Source organism: Trachypithecus francoisi, unplaced genomic scaffold, assembly GCF_009764315.1.
Source record: "Trachypithecus francoisi isolate TF-2019V2 unplaced genomic scaffold, Tfra_2.0 Contig01579, whole genome shotgun sequence".
Taxonomy (NCBI): domain Eukaryota; kingdom Metazoa; phylum Chordata; class Mammalia; order Primates; family Cercopithecidae; genus Trachypithecus; species Trachypithecus francoisi.
Window position 1 is genome coordinate 10475914 of NW_022681442.1, and position 13779 is coordinate 10489692.

General features: G+C 43.4%; 1 protein-coding gene across 2 annotated transcripts in view; it reads right to left on the reverse strand.

Moving 5' to 3' along the window:
- Positions 1–6591: 6591 nt before the first annotated feature.
- WDR11 (WD repeat domain 11) overlaps positions 6592–13779 on the reverse strand; it is a 56979-nt gene continuing 49791 nt past the window's right edge. Inside the window, exons 23-29 of one of the 2 annotated variants that reach the window (XM_033181016.1) lie at positions 13028–13205; positions 12010–12105; positions 11335–11500; positions 10735–10832; positions 10133–10278; positions 9292–9371; positions 6592–7553 (exon numbers count right to left, since the gene is read on the reverse strand). In XM_033181016.1, the coding sequence (XP_033036907.1) occupies positions 7396–7553; positions 9292–9371; positions 10133–10278; positions 10735–10832; positions 11335–11500; positions 12010–12105; positions 13028–13205 (922 nt within the window). In that variant the 3' untranslated portion in view covers positions 6592–7395. Of the gene's footprint in view, positions 7565–9291; positions 9372–10132; positions 10279–10734; positions 10833–11334; positions 11501–12009; positions 12106–13027; positions 13206–13779 lie in introns of both variants that reach the window. The other variant, XM_033181025.1, reaches the window with a different exon arrangement.

A 13779-nucleotide genomic window follows, 5' to 3' on the forward strand; every position in this document is an offset into this window, starting at 1 on the left:
TGGAGCTTGGTGGTTCCCATGGATGGGATGGGGCTGGGGGTCTGGGGGTGCAGGGATCAGAGGTGTGAGGCAGCAAAAGGACTGGAGAGACTTTAATTCTCAGGCAGGAGGAGACCTGCGGAGCGTGAGATTCGCAGGGGAGGAAGTGCCAGAAGCCCACAGAGCCTGTTTCGAGAGCTGCCTCCAGGAGAGAAGGTGACCTACCTGGCTCCGGATCAAGTCCTTTCTGCTCAAAGCAAGCTTTCTGCACTTGTAGGGTGAGAGATTTTAGAGATTTGGGGAATCAATCTTTGCTTCTTTCCTTTTTTCTCTCTCTCCTTCCCAGTCCCACCCACTCTAATCCCAGCTCCTGCTTATCTGAGCCCCTCAAGCAAGACTCTCTTTAGTGAATGAAAACTGACAATGTGAGTCTCAGCCTCCTTCCCAGGAGCAGCTAAGCTGACAGATCCTTGATCTTGACAAGCCCTCGCAGCTCCCTTCTCTGACTCTCAGCCACCCCTGGAAGGAGACCCTGTATCACCATTTTACAAGTGAGGCTCAGGTGATAACTTGTCCAAGGCCAGGCAGCCAGATTGCCGGGAAGCAGGTGTTCCCAGCCCCACTGCTTTCACCCTGTTCCACATCTCTGGTCCTTGTGTTTAGAACCATTCTCGAGTGGGTTTGCCAAAGGCAAAAAACAAAACCAAGGCTCGGCTGACAGTTACTGAGGCCCTCTGAAATGTGCATTGGCAGTTCCAGAAACACAAGCTCGGATCAGATCCTTAGCATTCGAATGAACTAATGTCAGGTTTGCTGCAACATGATCTGCTGAAAGAGCTTTCTAACTCCTCAACGGGATGAGGTATATTTTCCTTGGCCTATTCTAGGCGAAGATCAGCAACTTCAAACAAGGAGCTGTTCTTCAATTAAATTCCTGATTGATACACATTTTTGAAGAACACTGGGAAGTAAAAACCTGGAGGACTAAAATGTGTTGTTGGGCAGATAGTTCTTAAGAAAATGATCTGTGTTATGTCTCCCCAAATCAGCCTTGTTTCTTAGGATTCCCTCCCTTCCTTCCATAATATACCTGCGCAAATGTAATGGTTTGCCAATTTCCTCCTTGAATTGTCTCCATTGGATTATATTGCAGACTTGTACATTTTTCACTTCTGATTATTGTGCCACCTCCTGGCCCAGCTCTCTGGGATTATTTGAAGCCCCAGTCATTGGACCCTGTAGGGTTCCCTGACCTGAGATGCGCTTCCCAAGTGGGATGTACATGGGTCCCTGCACCCATGGATTCTCTTCTATGACAGTAGTGCATGCCACTTATTTGGGACACAAATTTTATTTATCTTCCAGCCTGCCTGAAGTACTTTGGCTTAAAAATGATGGGAGAATGCAAAAGATTGGAATAAAGTGAAGATCTCATAGCAGAACGTGTTCAGAAGTATCTGGAGTAAAATGGAGATTTGCTTACAAATATTTCATAACGAAATGGCACTTGGAGTTAAACTTTTCAATCATCTGTTGATGCATTTTACCTCAGATTTATTAACAATAAGACTAAGGTTAGCCTGGCCGATAAATCTTGGAGTCCCCTGCGCCCATTCCCATGGCAACTTGGGCCTATGAAGAAGCCAGATGGGATGGAGCTGATAACAACAGCCTTCTAAGGAGGTAGGTTCTAATGCACCTAACTGTAGAAAAATTACAAAGGACCTCATACCAGTCTGTAAACAATACGGCAGTTGGACAGCTGAGATTTCATCACCAGGAAGCATTTCGACCCTAGAGGAGTTATTGAACTATTTTTCTGTAAAGACCCAGATAGTAAATATTTTAGGCTTTTCAGGCCACTTGATTCCCTTCTAACTTTTCAGCACTATCATTGAAAACAGCCAGACGATGAACAGGTGGGCACAGTTTTGTTGTAGTAACATCGTATTTCTAGAAACAGGCAGGGATTCAGGCTGCCAGATGTGGTTTGCTGACCCTAAACCTGCAACATCACTGACCAGGAACAGGAACAGCAGAGACCCCATCGTGTGCAGCTTTTCTGTGCTTCCATGTCAGCTGCCTTGCTTCAAGTGATGGCTCACACCTGTAATCCCAGCACTTTGGGAGGCCAAGGCGGGCAGATCATGAGGTCAGGAGATCGAGACCATCCTGGCCAACATGGTGAAACTCCGTCTCTACTGAAAATAGAAAAAAAATAGCTGAGCATGGTGGCACGCGCCTGTAGTCCCAGATACTAGGGAGGCTGAGGCAAGAGAATCGCTTGAACTCGGGAGGCAGAGGTTGCAGTGAGTCGAATAGCGCCTCTGCACGCCAGCCTGGCGACAGAGCAAGACTCCATCTCAAAACAAAAACAAAAACAAAACAAAACAAAACCAAAAAATACCCTAACTGCAAAGAGAAAATTGATCCCTCTAGTTATATTTTGTTTTGGTTTTGGTTTTTGAGACAGAGTCTCGCTCTGTGCCAGTCTGGACTGCAGTGGTGCAATCTCAGCTCACTGCAACCTCCGCCTCCCAGGTTCAAGTGATTCTCCTGCCTCAGCCTCCCGGTAGCTGAGACTACAGGCGCCCGCCACCACGCCCAGCTAATTTTTTTCTATTTTCAGCAGAGATGGGGTTTCACCATGTTGGCCAGGATGGTCTCGATCTCTTAACCTTGTGATCTGCCTGCCTCGGCCTCCCAAAGTCTGGTTACATTTTTAAGGCAGTGACTACTGAGGATTGTCTTTTTATCTGTTCTTAAATTCTCAATGATTTGTTCAAATCCCGTCTTTCTGAAGCAGCCCATCAGAGCCTCTTTTTTTTTTTTTTTCGGGAGGTGGAGTTTTGCTCTTGTTGCCCAGGCTGGAGTGCAGTGGTGTGATCTCAGCTCACTGCAATATCCTTTTCCTAGGTTCAAACGGTTCTCCTGCCTCAGCCTCCCAAGTAGCTAGGAATACAGGTGCCCGCCACCACACTGGGATAATTTGAGCATCTTTCTTTTTTTCCTTTTTTTTTTTTTTTTTTAAAGAGACGGAGTCTTGCTGTCGCCCAGGCTGGAGTGCAGTGGTGCCATCTCAGCTCACTTCAAACTCTGCCTCCCGAGTTCAAGCAGTTCTCCTGCCTCAGCCTCCCAAGTAGCTGGGACTACAGGTGCACACCACCACATCCAGCTACTTTTTTTTTTGTATTTTAGTAGAGACGAGGTTTCACCATGTTGCCCAGGCTGGTCTTGAATTCCTGAGCTCCAGCAATCTGCCCACCTCGGCCTCCCAAACTGCTAAGATTACAGGCGTGAGCCACAGCGCCAGGCAATTTGAGCATCTTTAATTGTCCTTGGCTTTGCTCACTTTACATATGGAAGATGGGAAAGCTAAAAATCATGCCAGGTCACCTGTGGAACCCAGAATGTCCTTATTTCTCTTATACTTAGGATATATTTTATCTTAAGTCATACTTCTCAATGTTCTTGAAAAAAATAAGGTGGGAGTGGTGTTTATTTGGCATTTTTAGGCATCAGGCCAAACACCAAAGAGAAAGGCCTGAAATTGCCTGCAGGGACTCCTGTGAGAGCCTCACCATCTCTCAGCAGGAGAAAAGCAGGGCTTTCCTGCGTTATTTTGAATGTGTGCTGTGTGCTGACCAAACAGACATGGAAGGAAAGAAAATATACAGAACCCTTGCAGGAAAGGCAATGCAAGGCGAAGCAGTGGCTGTCTGTCCTTCCAGTTTCCTCTTAGACCTGACATCTCACTGGATTCCAGCAGTTTCCAGAAGTGCCTTCAAAAAGCCAGCTCCTCCTTCCTTCTTTTAAAGTGGCAGCAACATGTCATCGATTAAAACTGCTGTTACGTTTTAATTAAAAGGGTTCTTTCATTCACAAATCATTTTGAGTCAGTCAAAATAATCTCACGCAGGCTCCCACATAAACATCCCCACTGCCTAGAACATTCTCCCTTGTGTGCCATCCCTGCGTGGCCCTCCTTTATTTCCGTAGCACTGTTACAAGTTTGTGCCTGAATGCTTTACTTCAGTCACATGCTATTGCTGAGAATGGAATATCCTGGGTAGTCACAGAGCTCAGGATTCACTGAAACCTAACACCATCCTGAGGCAAGAGGAAGCCTCCAGTAATCAAATAGATGAGAGAGAAATTGTTTTCATATTTAATTATGTCTACATGTTGAGACTTTCTGATCAGGTACCTGTGTGAGGGACATGAGGCTTATATGAATCTGCTCTGTTAACTATTTTGAAAGAATAAAATGTCCTGCCACTACGACCAAAGCAACGATTAGACCTAGAGCAAGACTGTGGTGGGTCAGCCAGCTACATTCGGCAGAGGACGTCATTAGCAACAGAGCAGGAAAAAGGTAACAGGGTGCAGGAAATGGCTCTGAGACCAGCCAAGGGGAAGCACCTACCATCCACCACCTGGCCTTCTTCCTGAAGCCCCACCCCCAGGGTGGCTCCTCCACCCCCACCCAGGCTTTGTGGCAAAGGGAAGGGCCTAGGCCTTGCCCAGCAGCTTCTGTGGGGGCTGGCACTGGGGCCAGGGGCTGCTGCCCTGGAGTCATTCTGTCTTATTCCCAATTTCAGCTGCTTGTTTCAGCTCGTGAAGACACCTCATTAGTGCGTTGACAACACATATTCTTAACGATCTTTCATGAAAAGATATTCAGAAAGGCTAAATATGAAAAACGATTCACGCTTGTTCAGCTCTTGATTTCTAACGCTTGATGGAGGCGAGTATGAGTTTTCAGCAATGTGGCCGTGAATATCACCAGAGATCACCTGTTCTGTTTGGAAGGGGGTTTCCAGTTGTGTCTCGACACAGGCTTGGTCTCTGTGTCTCTGTGGGAGTCCTAACTGCTAACTAGCCAGCTAGACTGACGCAAACCCAGGCTCTGGGCCTTGTCTGCTCACTGTGTTCACACCCAGCTGCCATGCCCGGCCCTGCTTTGCTCTCACAATCAGGCAATGCCTCAGTACCTATTTGTTGGCCTTAAATCCAAAGCATTTTCGTTTTTCAGAATGCACGACTCTGGTATAAAGCTTTTTCTTTCTCTCGGATTCCTAAGTTTGGTAATTCACATAATGAAGCCGTATCATCCAGTGTGATGGTATTTGAGGGTTCACCCTTTGGAAGTAATTAGGCTGAGGTTGACCCCATGATGGGATTAGGGCTCAAATAAGGGGAAGACAGAGCACCGCTTGCTTCACGTGCATACACAGAGGAAAGGCCATATGAGTACGCAGCAAGAAGGCAGCGCTCTACCAGCCAGGAAGTTCCTCACCAGGAACAAATCTGCTGGCCCCTTGGTCTCAGACCTTCAGCCTCCAGAACTATGAGAGATAAATGTCTGTTGTTTAAGCTACTCAGTCTATGTATTTGGTCATAGCAGCCAAAGCTAAGACAATGGTTGAATAAATACATCTGGACAAATAATAAACAATGTAAAGAAAGCTGTGTTTGCCCGTGGCCTTTAGAGTCTACTGCAGTGTGCCTAGGCAAAGAAAGGGCAGGAAACATGAGCCATGTACAGGACCAATAATGGATCCTGAATTTCTTCTAGAACTGAGAGGTGAAGACAGTTGGACTTCCTGGGTCAAGTGGGGACTTGGAGAACTTTTCTGTCTAGCTAGAGGATTGTAAATGCACCAATCAGCATTCTGTGTCTAGCTAAAGGATTGTAAATACACCAATCAGCACTGTAAAAACGCACCAATCAGTGCTCTGTGTCTAGCTAAAGGAATGTAAATGCAGCAATTAGCACTCTGTAAAAATGCACCAATCAGCGCTCTATGTCTAGCTAAAGGATTGCAAATGCACCAATCAGCACTCTGTAAAAACACACCAATCAGCGCTCTGTATCTAGCTAAAGGATTGTAAACACACCAATCAGCACTCTGTAAAATGGACCAATCAGCAGGATGTTGGCAGAGACAAGGGAATAAAAGCTGGCCATCCCAGCCAGCAGTGGCAACCCGCTCGGGTCCCCTTCCATGCTGTGGAAGCTTTGTTCTTTCGCTCTTCACAAGAAATCCTGCTGCTGCTCACTCTTTGGGTCTGTGCCACCTTTAAGAGCTGTAATACTGCAAAGGTCTGCAGCTTCATTCTTGAAGTCAGTGAGACCAAGAACCCACTGGAAGTAACCAACTCCGGACACAGAACCACTTGCCAAAGCACCGAGCTGGGGACAAGTATTCCTGGGACAGGCCTTCCTTTCCATGGAGCTCAGTTCCTTGGCAGAGGGTGTCAGACTGGTTGGTCTAAGGGTAGAAAGAGGCTATGCTTCTCTTTAAAAATTGTACCTCTTGGTGGGTATGATGTGTCACCCAACAGGCTCAGGAGGGAAAAGACGGAAATGCTCACCCCCTCATCTCCAAGCGCTGTGGCACTAAGCCACGTGCCCACCCGGGAACTCAGAGGTAGACTTGCCCAGGGTGTGGGTGTCCTTCCTGCCCTGTGCCGTACTCATGGGATTCCCACATACAGGTTTCTCTGGATACAGCAGGAGCAGCCAGGCTTTCGAGGCTGGACGACCAGATGACGCCTGAGGAGCCAGCTCATCACCTGGCCTCATGCACAGCAATGCAGAACACAAAGGCCTGGAGGGAATTTTTTATTTATTTATCATGTTTGTAAGTTACAGGCATTTACGTTTTCAGCAATAATTTATAACAGTTACATCTCATATTTCAACTATTAGAACAAAGAGAACATTAAAGTACAAATACTTCAAAAATGAGGTTACTGTGATGTATCATAAAAGGAGTTAAAATTCAAAATATCAAAGACCTCACCTACCGAACTAAACATAAATCTTAAAACCTCCTATAGCCTCTGAGCCTGAAGTTACAAAACTTAGTGACTGCTTAAACCAAGGAATTAACAGTTCTGTGTTTTCAAGGTAAGAAAACAAAAATGCTTTGGTAAGCTATCTTTAATACTAGTTTAAATGTTTCTGCCCTGTTTGTATCTTGAAAGACTGTATATAAGTACAGGCGCAGCATATATTTGAGAAAACACCTCACAAATTTCATTTACTATAGGTTTCTCAATCATGTTTACATTTAATCAATGAGAAAAGTGATTCAGTCTCTTGAATTTTAAGTTAAAAAAATTAAAAAGTATTTCCAGGGACTCTTAAAGCTCTCTCCAAAAGTATAAAATATTATATACTTTCAAAATCTTAAGCATTCACATTCTTTCTGAGATCAACACAGGATACACACTTACTCCCAACATAGACGCTCACGTGCTCTTGGGCACACATAGCCTTAGAACATTGGTCAAAGAGCTCACAGGACCCTGTACTCCTCTTCATCCCGGACTGTGGTGGTGACCACAGTCAGACCAGCCCCCTCCCATCTGCCTTCCAGGTCAGATTCCCTGGAATTTATTAAGCTGTCACTCTTCGATGCGTTCTTCCTTGGAGGACTCAAGCTCATTTAGTAAGTCTTTGCCAGCTGCTCCAGCTTTTGAAGCAAAGAGAACTGCTCCCTGCTTAAAACCGAGATTCTTCAAACTCCTGGCATAATCTGCATATACAGCAGTGACGAGTTTCTGTAAACCATAGCTAAGGAAAAGAAGAGTAAAAAGGGCTGTGATGAGGCTCCGCACAGGCTCCCAGAAACAGGAAAGGTGAGTTGCGTCTGCTCTGCTGGCTGCTCGGAAGGGACCTGGTGTCCACAGCGGGCAGCATAGGATGAACACAGGAGCCTTTTTGTAGGCGGAGGGTGATTCCCAGCTATAGGAGGCCATGTCTCAGTCTGTACCATCATTACCTTTCGCATCAGCTGAGGCCAAAGCTTCTCCTTCCAGAGGACTCAACCAACATCCTCCCAGATTCTCCCACAACCTACACTCAACTAAAGATTGGAAGATGAATGATATGAGAAGAGAAACTTAACCTGCATATCTTCATTCCATTTGAAAGTCTGAGAGGCTGGCAGTTTGGGGGCAGATATTTATTTCTCAACATATTTATTTCAAAACCCAGTATCTGGATGTTGGGTTTTTAGAAAGCCCTGCCTATTGTTTTTTAAATTTTTTTTTTTTTTTAAACAGCCTATTGGGTATTCTGTGCTGATGCTTTGATCCTCAAAATAGATACACTGAACCAGTCACCTTCCCAATGACTAGGTACATGATCTTGAGTAGGCTCAGGCTTTAGTTTAATTTAAAAAAACCTTTCAGTGTAGGGCTGGGTGGCTCATGCCTGTAATCTCAGCACTTTGGGAGGCCAAGGTGAGAGGATCGCTTGAGTTGGAGTTTAAGACCAGCCTGGGCAGCATAGACCTGCATCACTACCAACAAAACAAAACAAAACAACAACAAAAAACCCAGGCACAGTGGTGTGGACCTATGGTCCCAGCTACTGGGGAGGCTGAGATGGGAGGATTGCTTGAGCCCAGGAAGTCAAAGCTGCAGTGAGCCATGATTGTGCCACTCACTCCAGTCTGGGCAAAAGAGAATGACCTTGCCTCAAAAACAGGAAAAAAAAATTTTAGTTTAATTTTCTGTAAGAAAAAAAAAAAAAAAAAAAATATATATATATATATATATAACACAGAGAGAGAAAGAGGGAGAAAGAGAGAGAGAACCAAGTAGCTGCCATGTAGAAATGAGAGCAAATTTAAGAATTTGAAGCAAAGTGCAGTGAGCAGCAGCAGGGCCACATAAGCACTGGCCCAAGTTCATTCTTTTCTGGTCCTGGGAGTTGCATTCTCAAGTTCACTCTTTTCAAAGAAACCAGTGTTGCTCAAGTGACATTTAGAAGAAATAAAATGTTCCGGCTGATGGGTGGATCATGGTGGCTGGATGAGCAACACCCCTCTTTAAGTGCTGTATTTTGTACCATAGCATATTGTCATTAGAGGTGATCGTGGGAGTCTTTTTTAGTTATTCCAGTTTATTTTTTCTAGATAAATACATGAGATGTATTCCATGGAATGCCTGGTCTGGAAAAAGTACATCTGAAAGTACCAGGTCCTTCTACCTGCTCCCCAAATCATTCCTTCATCTGCTTTTTAAGTTCAAACAAGGCTTGGGGGCCCTGTCCTCTACAGTCCTTCCTGCCTCCCTCCATTCTAGTGGCTGACACCTATGGTGCAGCCACCTTCTTTTCTGATTCTTTGTCCTCTAATTTCTCCCTCTTTCCTGACTTTGGTGAATCAGAAAATCAGAACATGGATCTTTCACAATATAATATAGTTCCTGTCCAGGCAGCACAACTAAGGGAAATTCCAAAACCCATGCATGTCCCTTTCTTCCTCGTCACTATAAAAACCTTGCAAAGGATATCTGTGTCCTCAGTGACTTCAAATGCTCCATACTTGAGGCAAGCTTCCACAAATAAGGCCGCTCTATCAAAGTATCTCATGCTGCTCAACAGAACAAAACAAGAGTTATGCTTTGTGATTTATGTCACTGGTGGGCAGCACCATTGAAGGGTATATTTCTGTATAAAGACATTTACACATTTTCCCTGGAAACCTGCGTACTGCATTAAGATACAAGCACTTTTCTAAGCCCTGGTTTATTTAAAAAAGGAGGGAAGAATACTCACATCTCCAAACCAAGCTTTTTAAAATTAATACTTTAAAAAATTGTGAAATAATTTAAATACACAAAAATCTACAGAGATGACAAGTGCCCATGTACTCAGTGTCCAGAGTTGACAAGTAATCTTTTGTCATATTTCCTTAATCTACCTCCCTTAGTTTTGAATAAATGAAATGCTCCACAATTAGTGATGGTTGTTCCTCTTCCAGATTTTCAGACAGGATGTCTCCACCTCACCATGCCTTCTGTCACCTCTCCCCCTGCTCTCTGGGCCTCCTCTCAGTTGCTCTAGTCAAAGCTCAATGGACCCCAATTTTCTGAAGACTTTTAAATTCCTTTTTACTAGGTGCCTGTTAGGTTTGATCTGCATATTAGTAGGAAACTATCATAGCTCCCAGACCAAATGAAGACATAATGAACATGGACAGTTCTACTCTCCTTTGGGTTTTTTGACAAACCTGAAATGTATACTTCTTCTTTCACTTCACACATTAGTACCATCACCTGCTAGAACCACGAGAGAACATGAAGTGACTGCTCACGGGCAGTCCTGAGCAGCCCATGTAAACTCTCGGTTTACCTGTGAAGCGTCTCTGCCACGCTGAAAAAGCAGCCCAGAGAGAGGAGGACCAGGAGAGCCTTTGATTTCTGATTGACTTGTGGAGAACAAAGGTGGTCAACCCACCGCTTTAAAACATCTGCACACTCCTCAGGATTCAAACGGACCTGAGAAAGATGCCCGTGTTAACAACAAGAACATCCTGCGCTTATAAAGAAAAAATAATAATTCAGTTAAAGTGAGCTCTGTTCCTATGAAACACAGGCTAGGCTCTGCTTGACTAGAACACTGCCCTGAAGCTGCTGCATACCCTGAATAATGCTAAGTCTGTGCCTACGGGACCCAGGGCCTGGCTATACCTCTGGACTGTAGTTCAGGCTCAGACTCTGGGAGGAAGAGGAGGCAGCTGCTTTTACTTAATTGCTACCAATGCAAGATCCATTTTTAAATAAGTAATGCAATTTACACTTATAAAGAATAGGAAAAGGATGAAGGTTGCAAGAAAATATTTGCAAAGCAGCTTTGCAGGCCAAAAAATGTTTCTAAGTCATAAGTCCAAAGTTCAGGACTGAACTTTCTATCCCAAATGTTGAGGGCACCTACTGAAACTTGGAACAACCTACTTTCGCCAGCCATGCAGCCCGATTCCACTCGCCGTATGTCTGCAGGTAGCGACAGGCATCTGCAGCCTTGTCTATCAGACAGAGCAACTGAACGCCCTCTGAAAGACAAAAGCACATCCCCTCAAGTGATATTGTAGCTCTTTCTTTGAGAAGTCATTAAATAGTTAAATCCCCATTTGACCTTATTTAGTCTTGTCCATTTTATACCTACTGAAGACAGGCTTGATTTAAATTTTGAAACATAATATTAAGGGTTTTACTGTTATTACTCAAGTAACCAGGGTAGGAAGCACAATACAGTCTGGAGAATAAGTAGGGAAAGCATAGTTCTCTCACAGGTTTTGTTGTTCTGGTTTGCCTAGGATTGTTGGATTTATGCCTATTATCTCAGCAATTATTAATAGTGCCCCCTTTCACTCTGAAAAGTGTAAACAATTAATTCTGGTTTAGACAATTATAGTCATCTGATTTATAGGCAGCAATAATTCTTTTTCTTCAGCATATGTAAAAAAGAAAGAAATGTCCCTACTAATCAAATACTTTGCTGGGAACAAGGTCTCATTTTTCAGAGAGATGACAAATACATCAAGTGTGCCTTACCTGCCAGTTTGCCATTGGCAATCATATTCGTCGCCACCAACTTAATGGTGCTCTGAGAGGGGCCTGACGAGGTGACAGTAGTGACTAAACAGGCTTTCAGTGAATCACAGTAATAATGCTGGTTATCTGCACTTGTTTCCAACAGCAACTGCACAGCTCTGTCTGTCTAGTAAGAGAAACGGTTTTTCTAATTACGAGAACATTTTCCTCCAACATAACTTTTTAAAATTCATAATGTGGAAAACTAAAGGAAAACACTCATTTTCAAAAAATGCAATTGAATATTTTGTTTACAAATATAAAAATTAAACAGAGGTGCTACACTACCATTTTGAGACAAATATAAAGCCAGAGTCTGGTGTATCTACGTGCTTGAGTAATTGCCTATTTTAGCTTTGCACCAGTCAATTCAGACACAAAAGCAAAACAAAACAAACAGCTGGGCTCCACTGGACATTATGGAAGTCTAAATTACAAGCTGGTTAACCATATGTTTTTACTTTCTTGTGAGGTTTATTGGTATTATTTTGAAAGAAAGCCTGAACTGTCTATAGGGAAGGAGGTACATTCAAGGGGAAAATACTATGAGATATATACATACAGATATATTGCTCTGAAATGCTAATTAACTAGCAATTTAACGAAGCATGTAAAGAGTTATAAAAACTCACATACTTGACCCAAGAGTAGGAGCTGGTCTGTACATTTCCTTGTATGATCATAAGTTGACCGTTTCACTTCCTGTAGATTAACCCTTTCTAGCTGAAATTTCTAGAATTGAGAAAAAAAAAAGAAAAATTAAGCCTGGATTATAAGAGTCTGGAATTATTTAAATTTTACTGTACTTAATAAGATCACTTTAATAAACTACTTTGCCTTTTCAGGTTAATAATCAACTCTACAGCGCTCCAAACATTTAATAAGAATTTGGAAAGAAAAAATGTTGATAGATATTATCACTTGAATGCATACCTGCCTGCCTACAAAAACTGACGCTTAAGTAGAGCTGGATAAAAAACCTATGTGCATTGAAGTATTCTGCAGGAGGTTAAAGAAATTATGATGCGAACAGCAACTTCAAATCAAGTGTATAAAGTATTTGTTATTTATAGAAAATTAATGACAATTAAAATGTAGCTAACTTAAAAAGGTAGACAAATTAAACAAGACGGTTTAATAATAAAATTTTAATGCTTAGTAAAAAACTCAGTAATTGCCTATGAGCTTTTCAAATCCTGAATCAGGCTTTTTTTAATGCAAACATACCAAGGGCTTCCTTCCTCTCCTTCCTTTCCTTCCTTCTCTCCCTCCCTCCCTCCCTCTCTCCCTCCCTCCCTCCCTCTCTCCCTCCTTCCTTCCCTCTCCTCCTCTCCCCTCCTTTCTTTTTTTTTTCTTATTTTTTTCTTTTCTTTTTTTTTTTGAGACAGAGTCTTGCTCTGTTAGGCTGGAATGCAGTGGCACGATCTCAGCTCACTGCAACCTCCACCTCCCGGGTTCAAGTGATTCTCCTGCTTCAGCCTCCTGAGTAGCTGGGACTACAGGCACGTGCCACCACACCCAGCTAATTTTCAAGGGCTTATTTCTATTACTGAACAGTAACTTAGTTTGAAAGTTTCCCAAGTTTAAGATATTGACAAAGATATAAGTAATCAAGATGACAGCTCTAAAGGTTTTGCCATGTGAAGCAGACTACCTGAAAGTAGGCATTTTCACAGAGCACATCATAGCATATATCCAGTGGGTTGCTTAGTTTGTCTCGAGGAGCAGCTTCTTTAGGAACAGTTGGGCTGGCTGACTTTTCCTGGGATAAGCTGTGCAGGTAGTGGGCAGCGACAGTCCAGAAGTGCAGCTCCGATTCGTCACCATAGAGCCTGGCAAGGATGAAGCAATGTTTCGACTGCACTTACAGCACACCTGGCCTGGATGGCTTGCTAGAGTAGACTGAAGGACTGGAAGGGAGTGTTGTCACATGTCCACTGGGATACTGGCATGGGGCCTGGCAGGGTGAAAGGGGGAGGCAGCAAGTTCTCCAGCCCTGCTACTGGGCCTCCAACAATACAGGGACCTGACTTCACAGGACCCCTTCAGACCCCAACATCTTTCCGTTCTGTGTTAAGAACAATTATTTACCTGGTTTGCCATTAGCATACCTTTCAATGTGGGCCACTGATTCACATTAGGAAGAAGTTCCTCTGGGATAACTGGCTAGATAAGGTACGAAAGTAATGTGCTATTTATTCTGTAGGGAGAGGAGTCTTTTTTTATAAGTGACAAACTCTACTGTAAGTCAGGATATAGAGGTTATTGCTTCTAAATATAATTTATTGTTATATTTAAATATATGCAGTTTGTATCTGATATTTTAAAACACATATTTTAAAAAGCTGTAGGAGGGAGTGCTTTCCAGAGAGGAGGCCTAGATCTCACATTTAAAATGCAATTTGA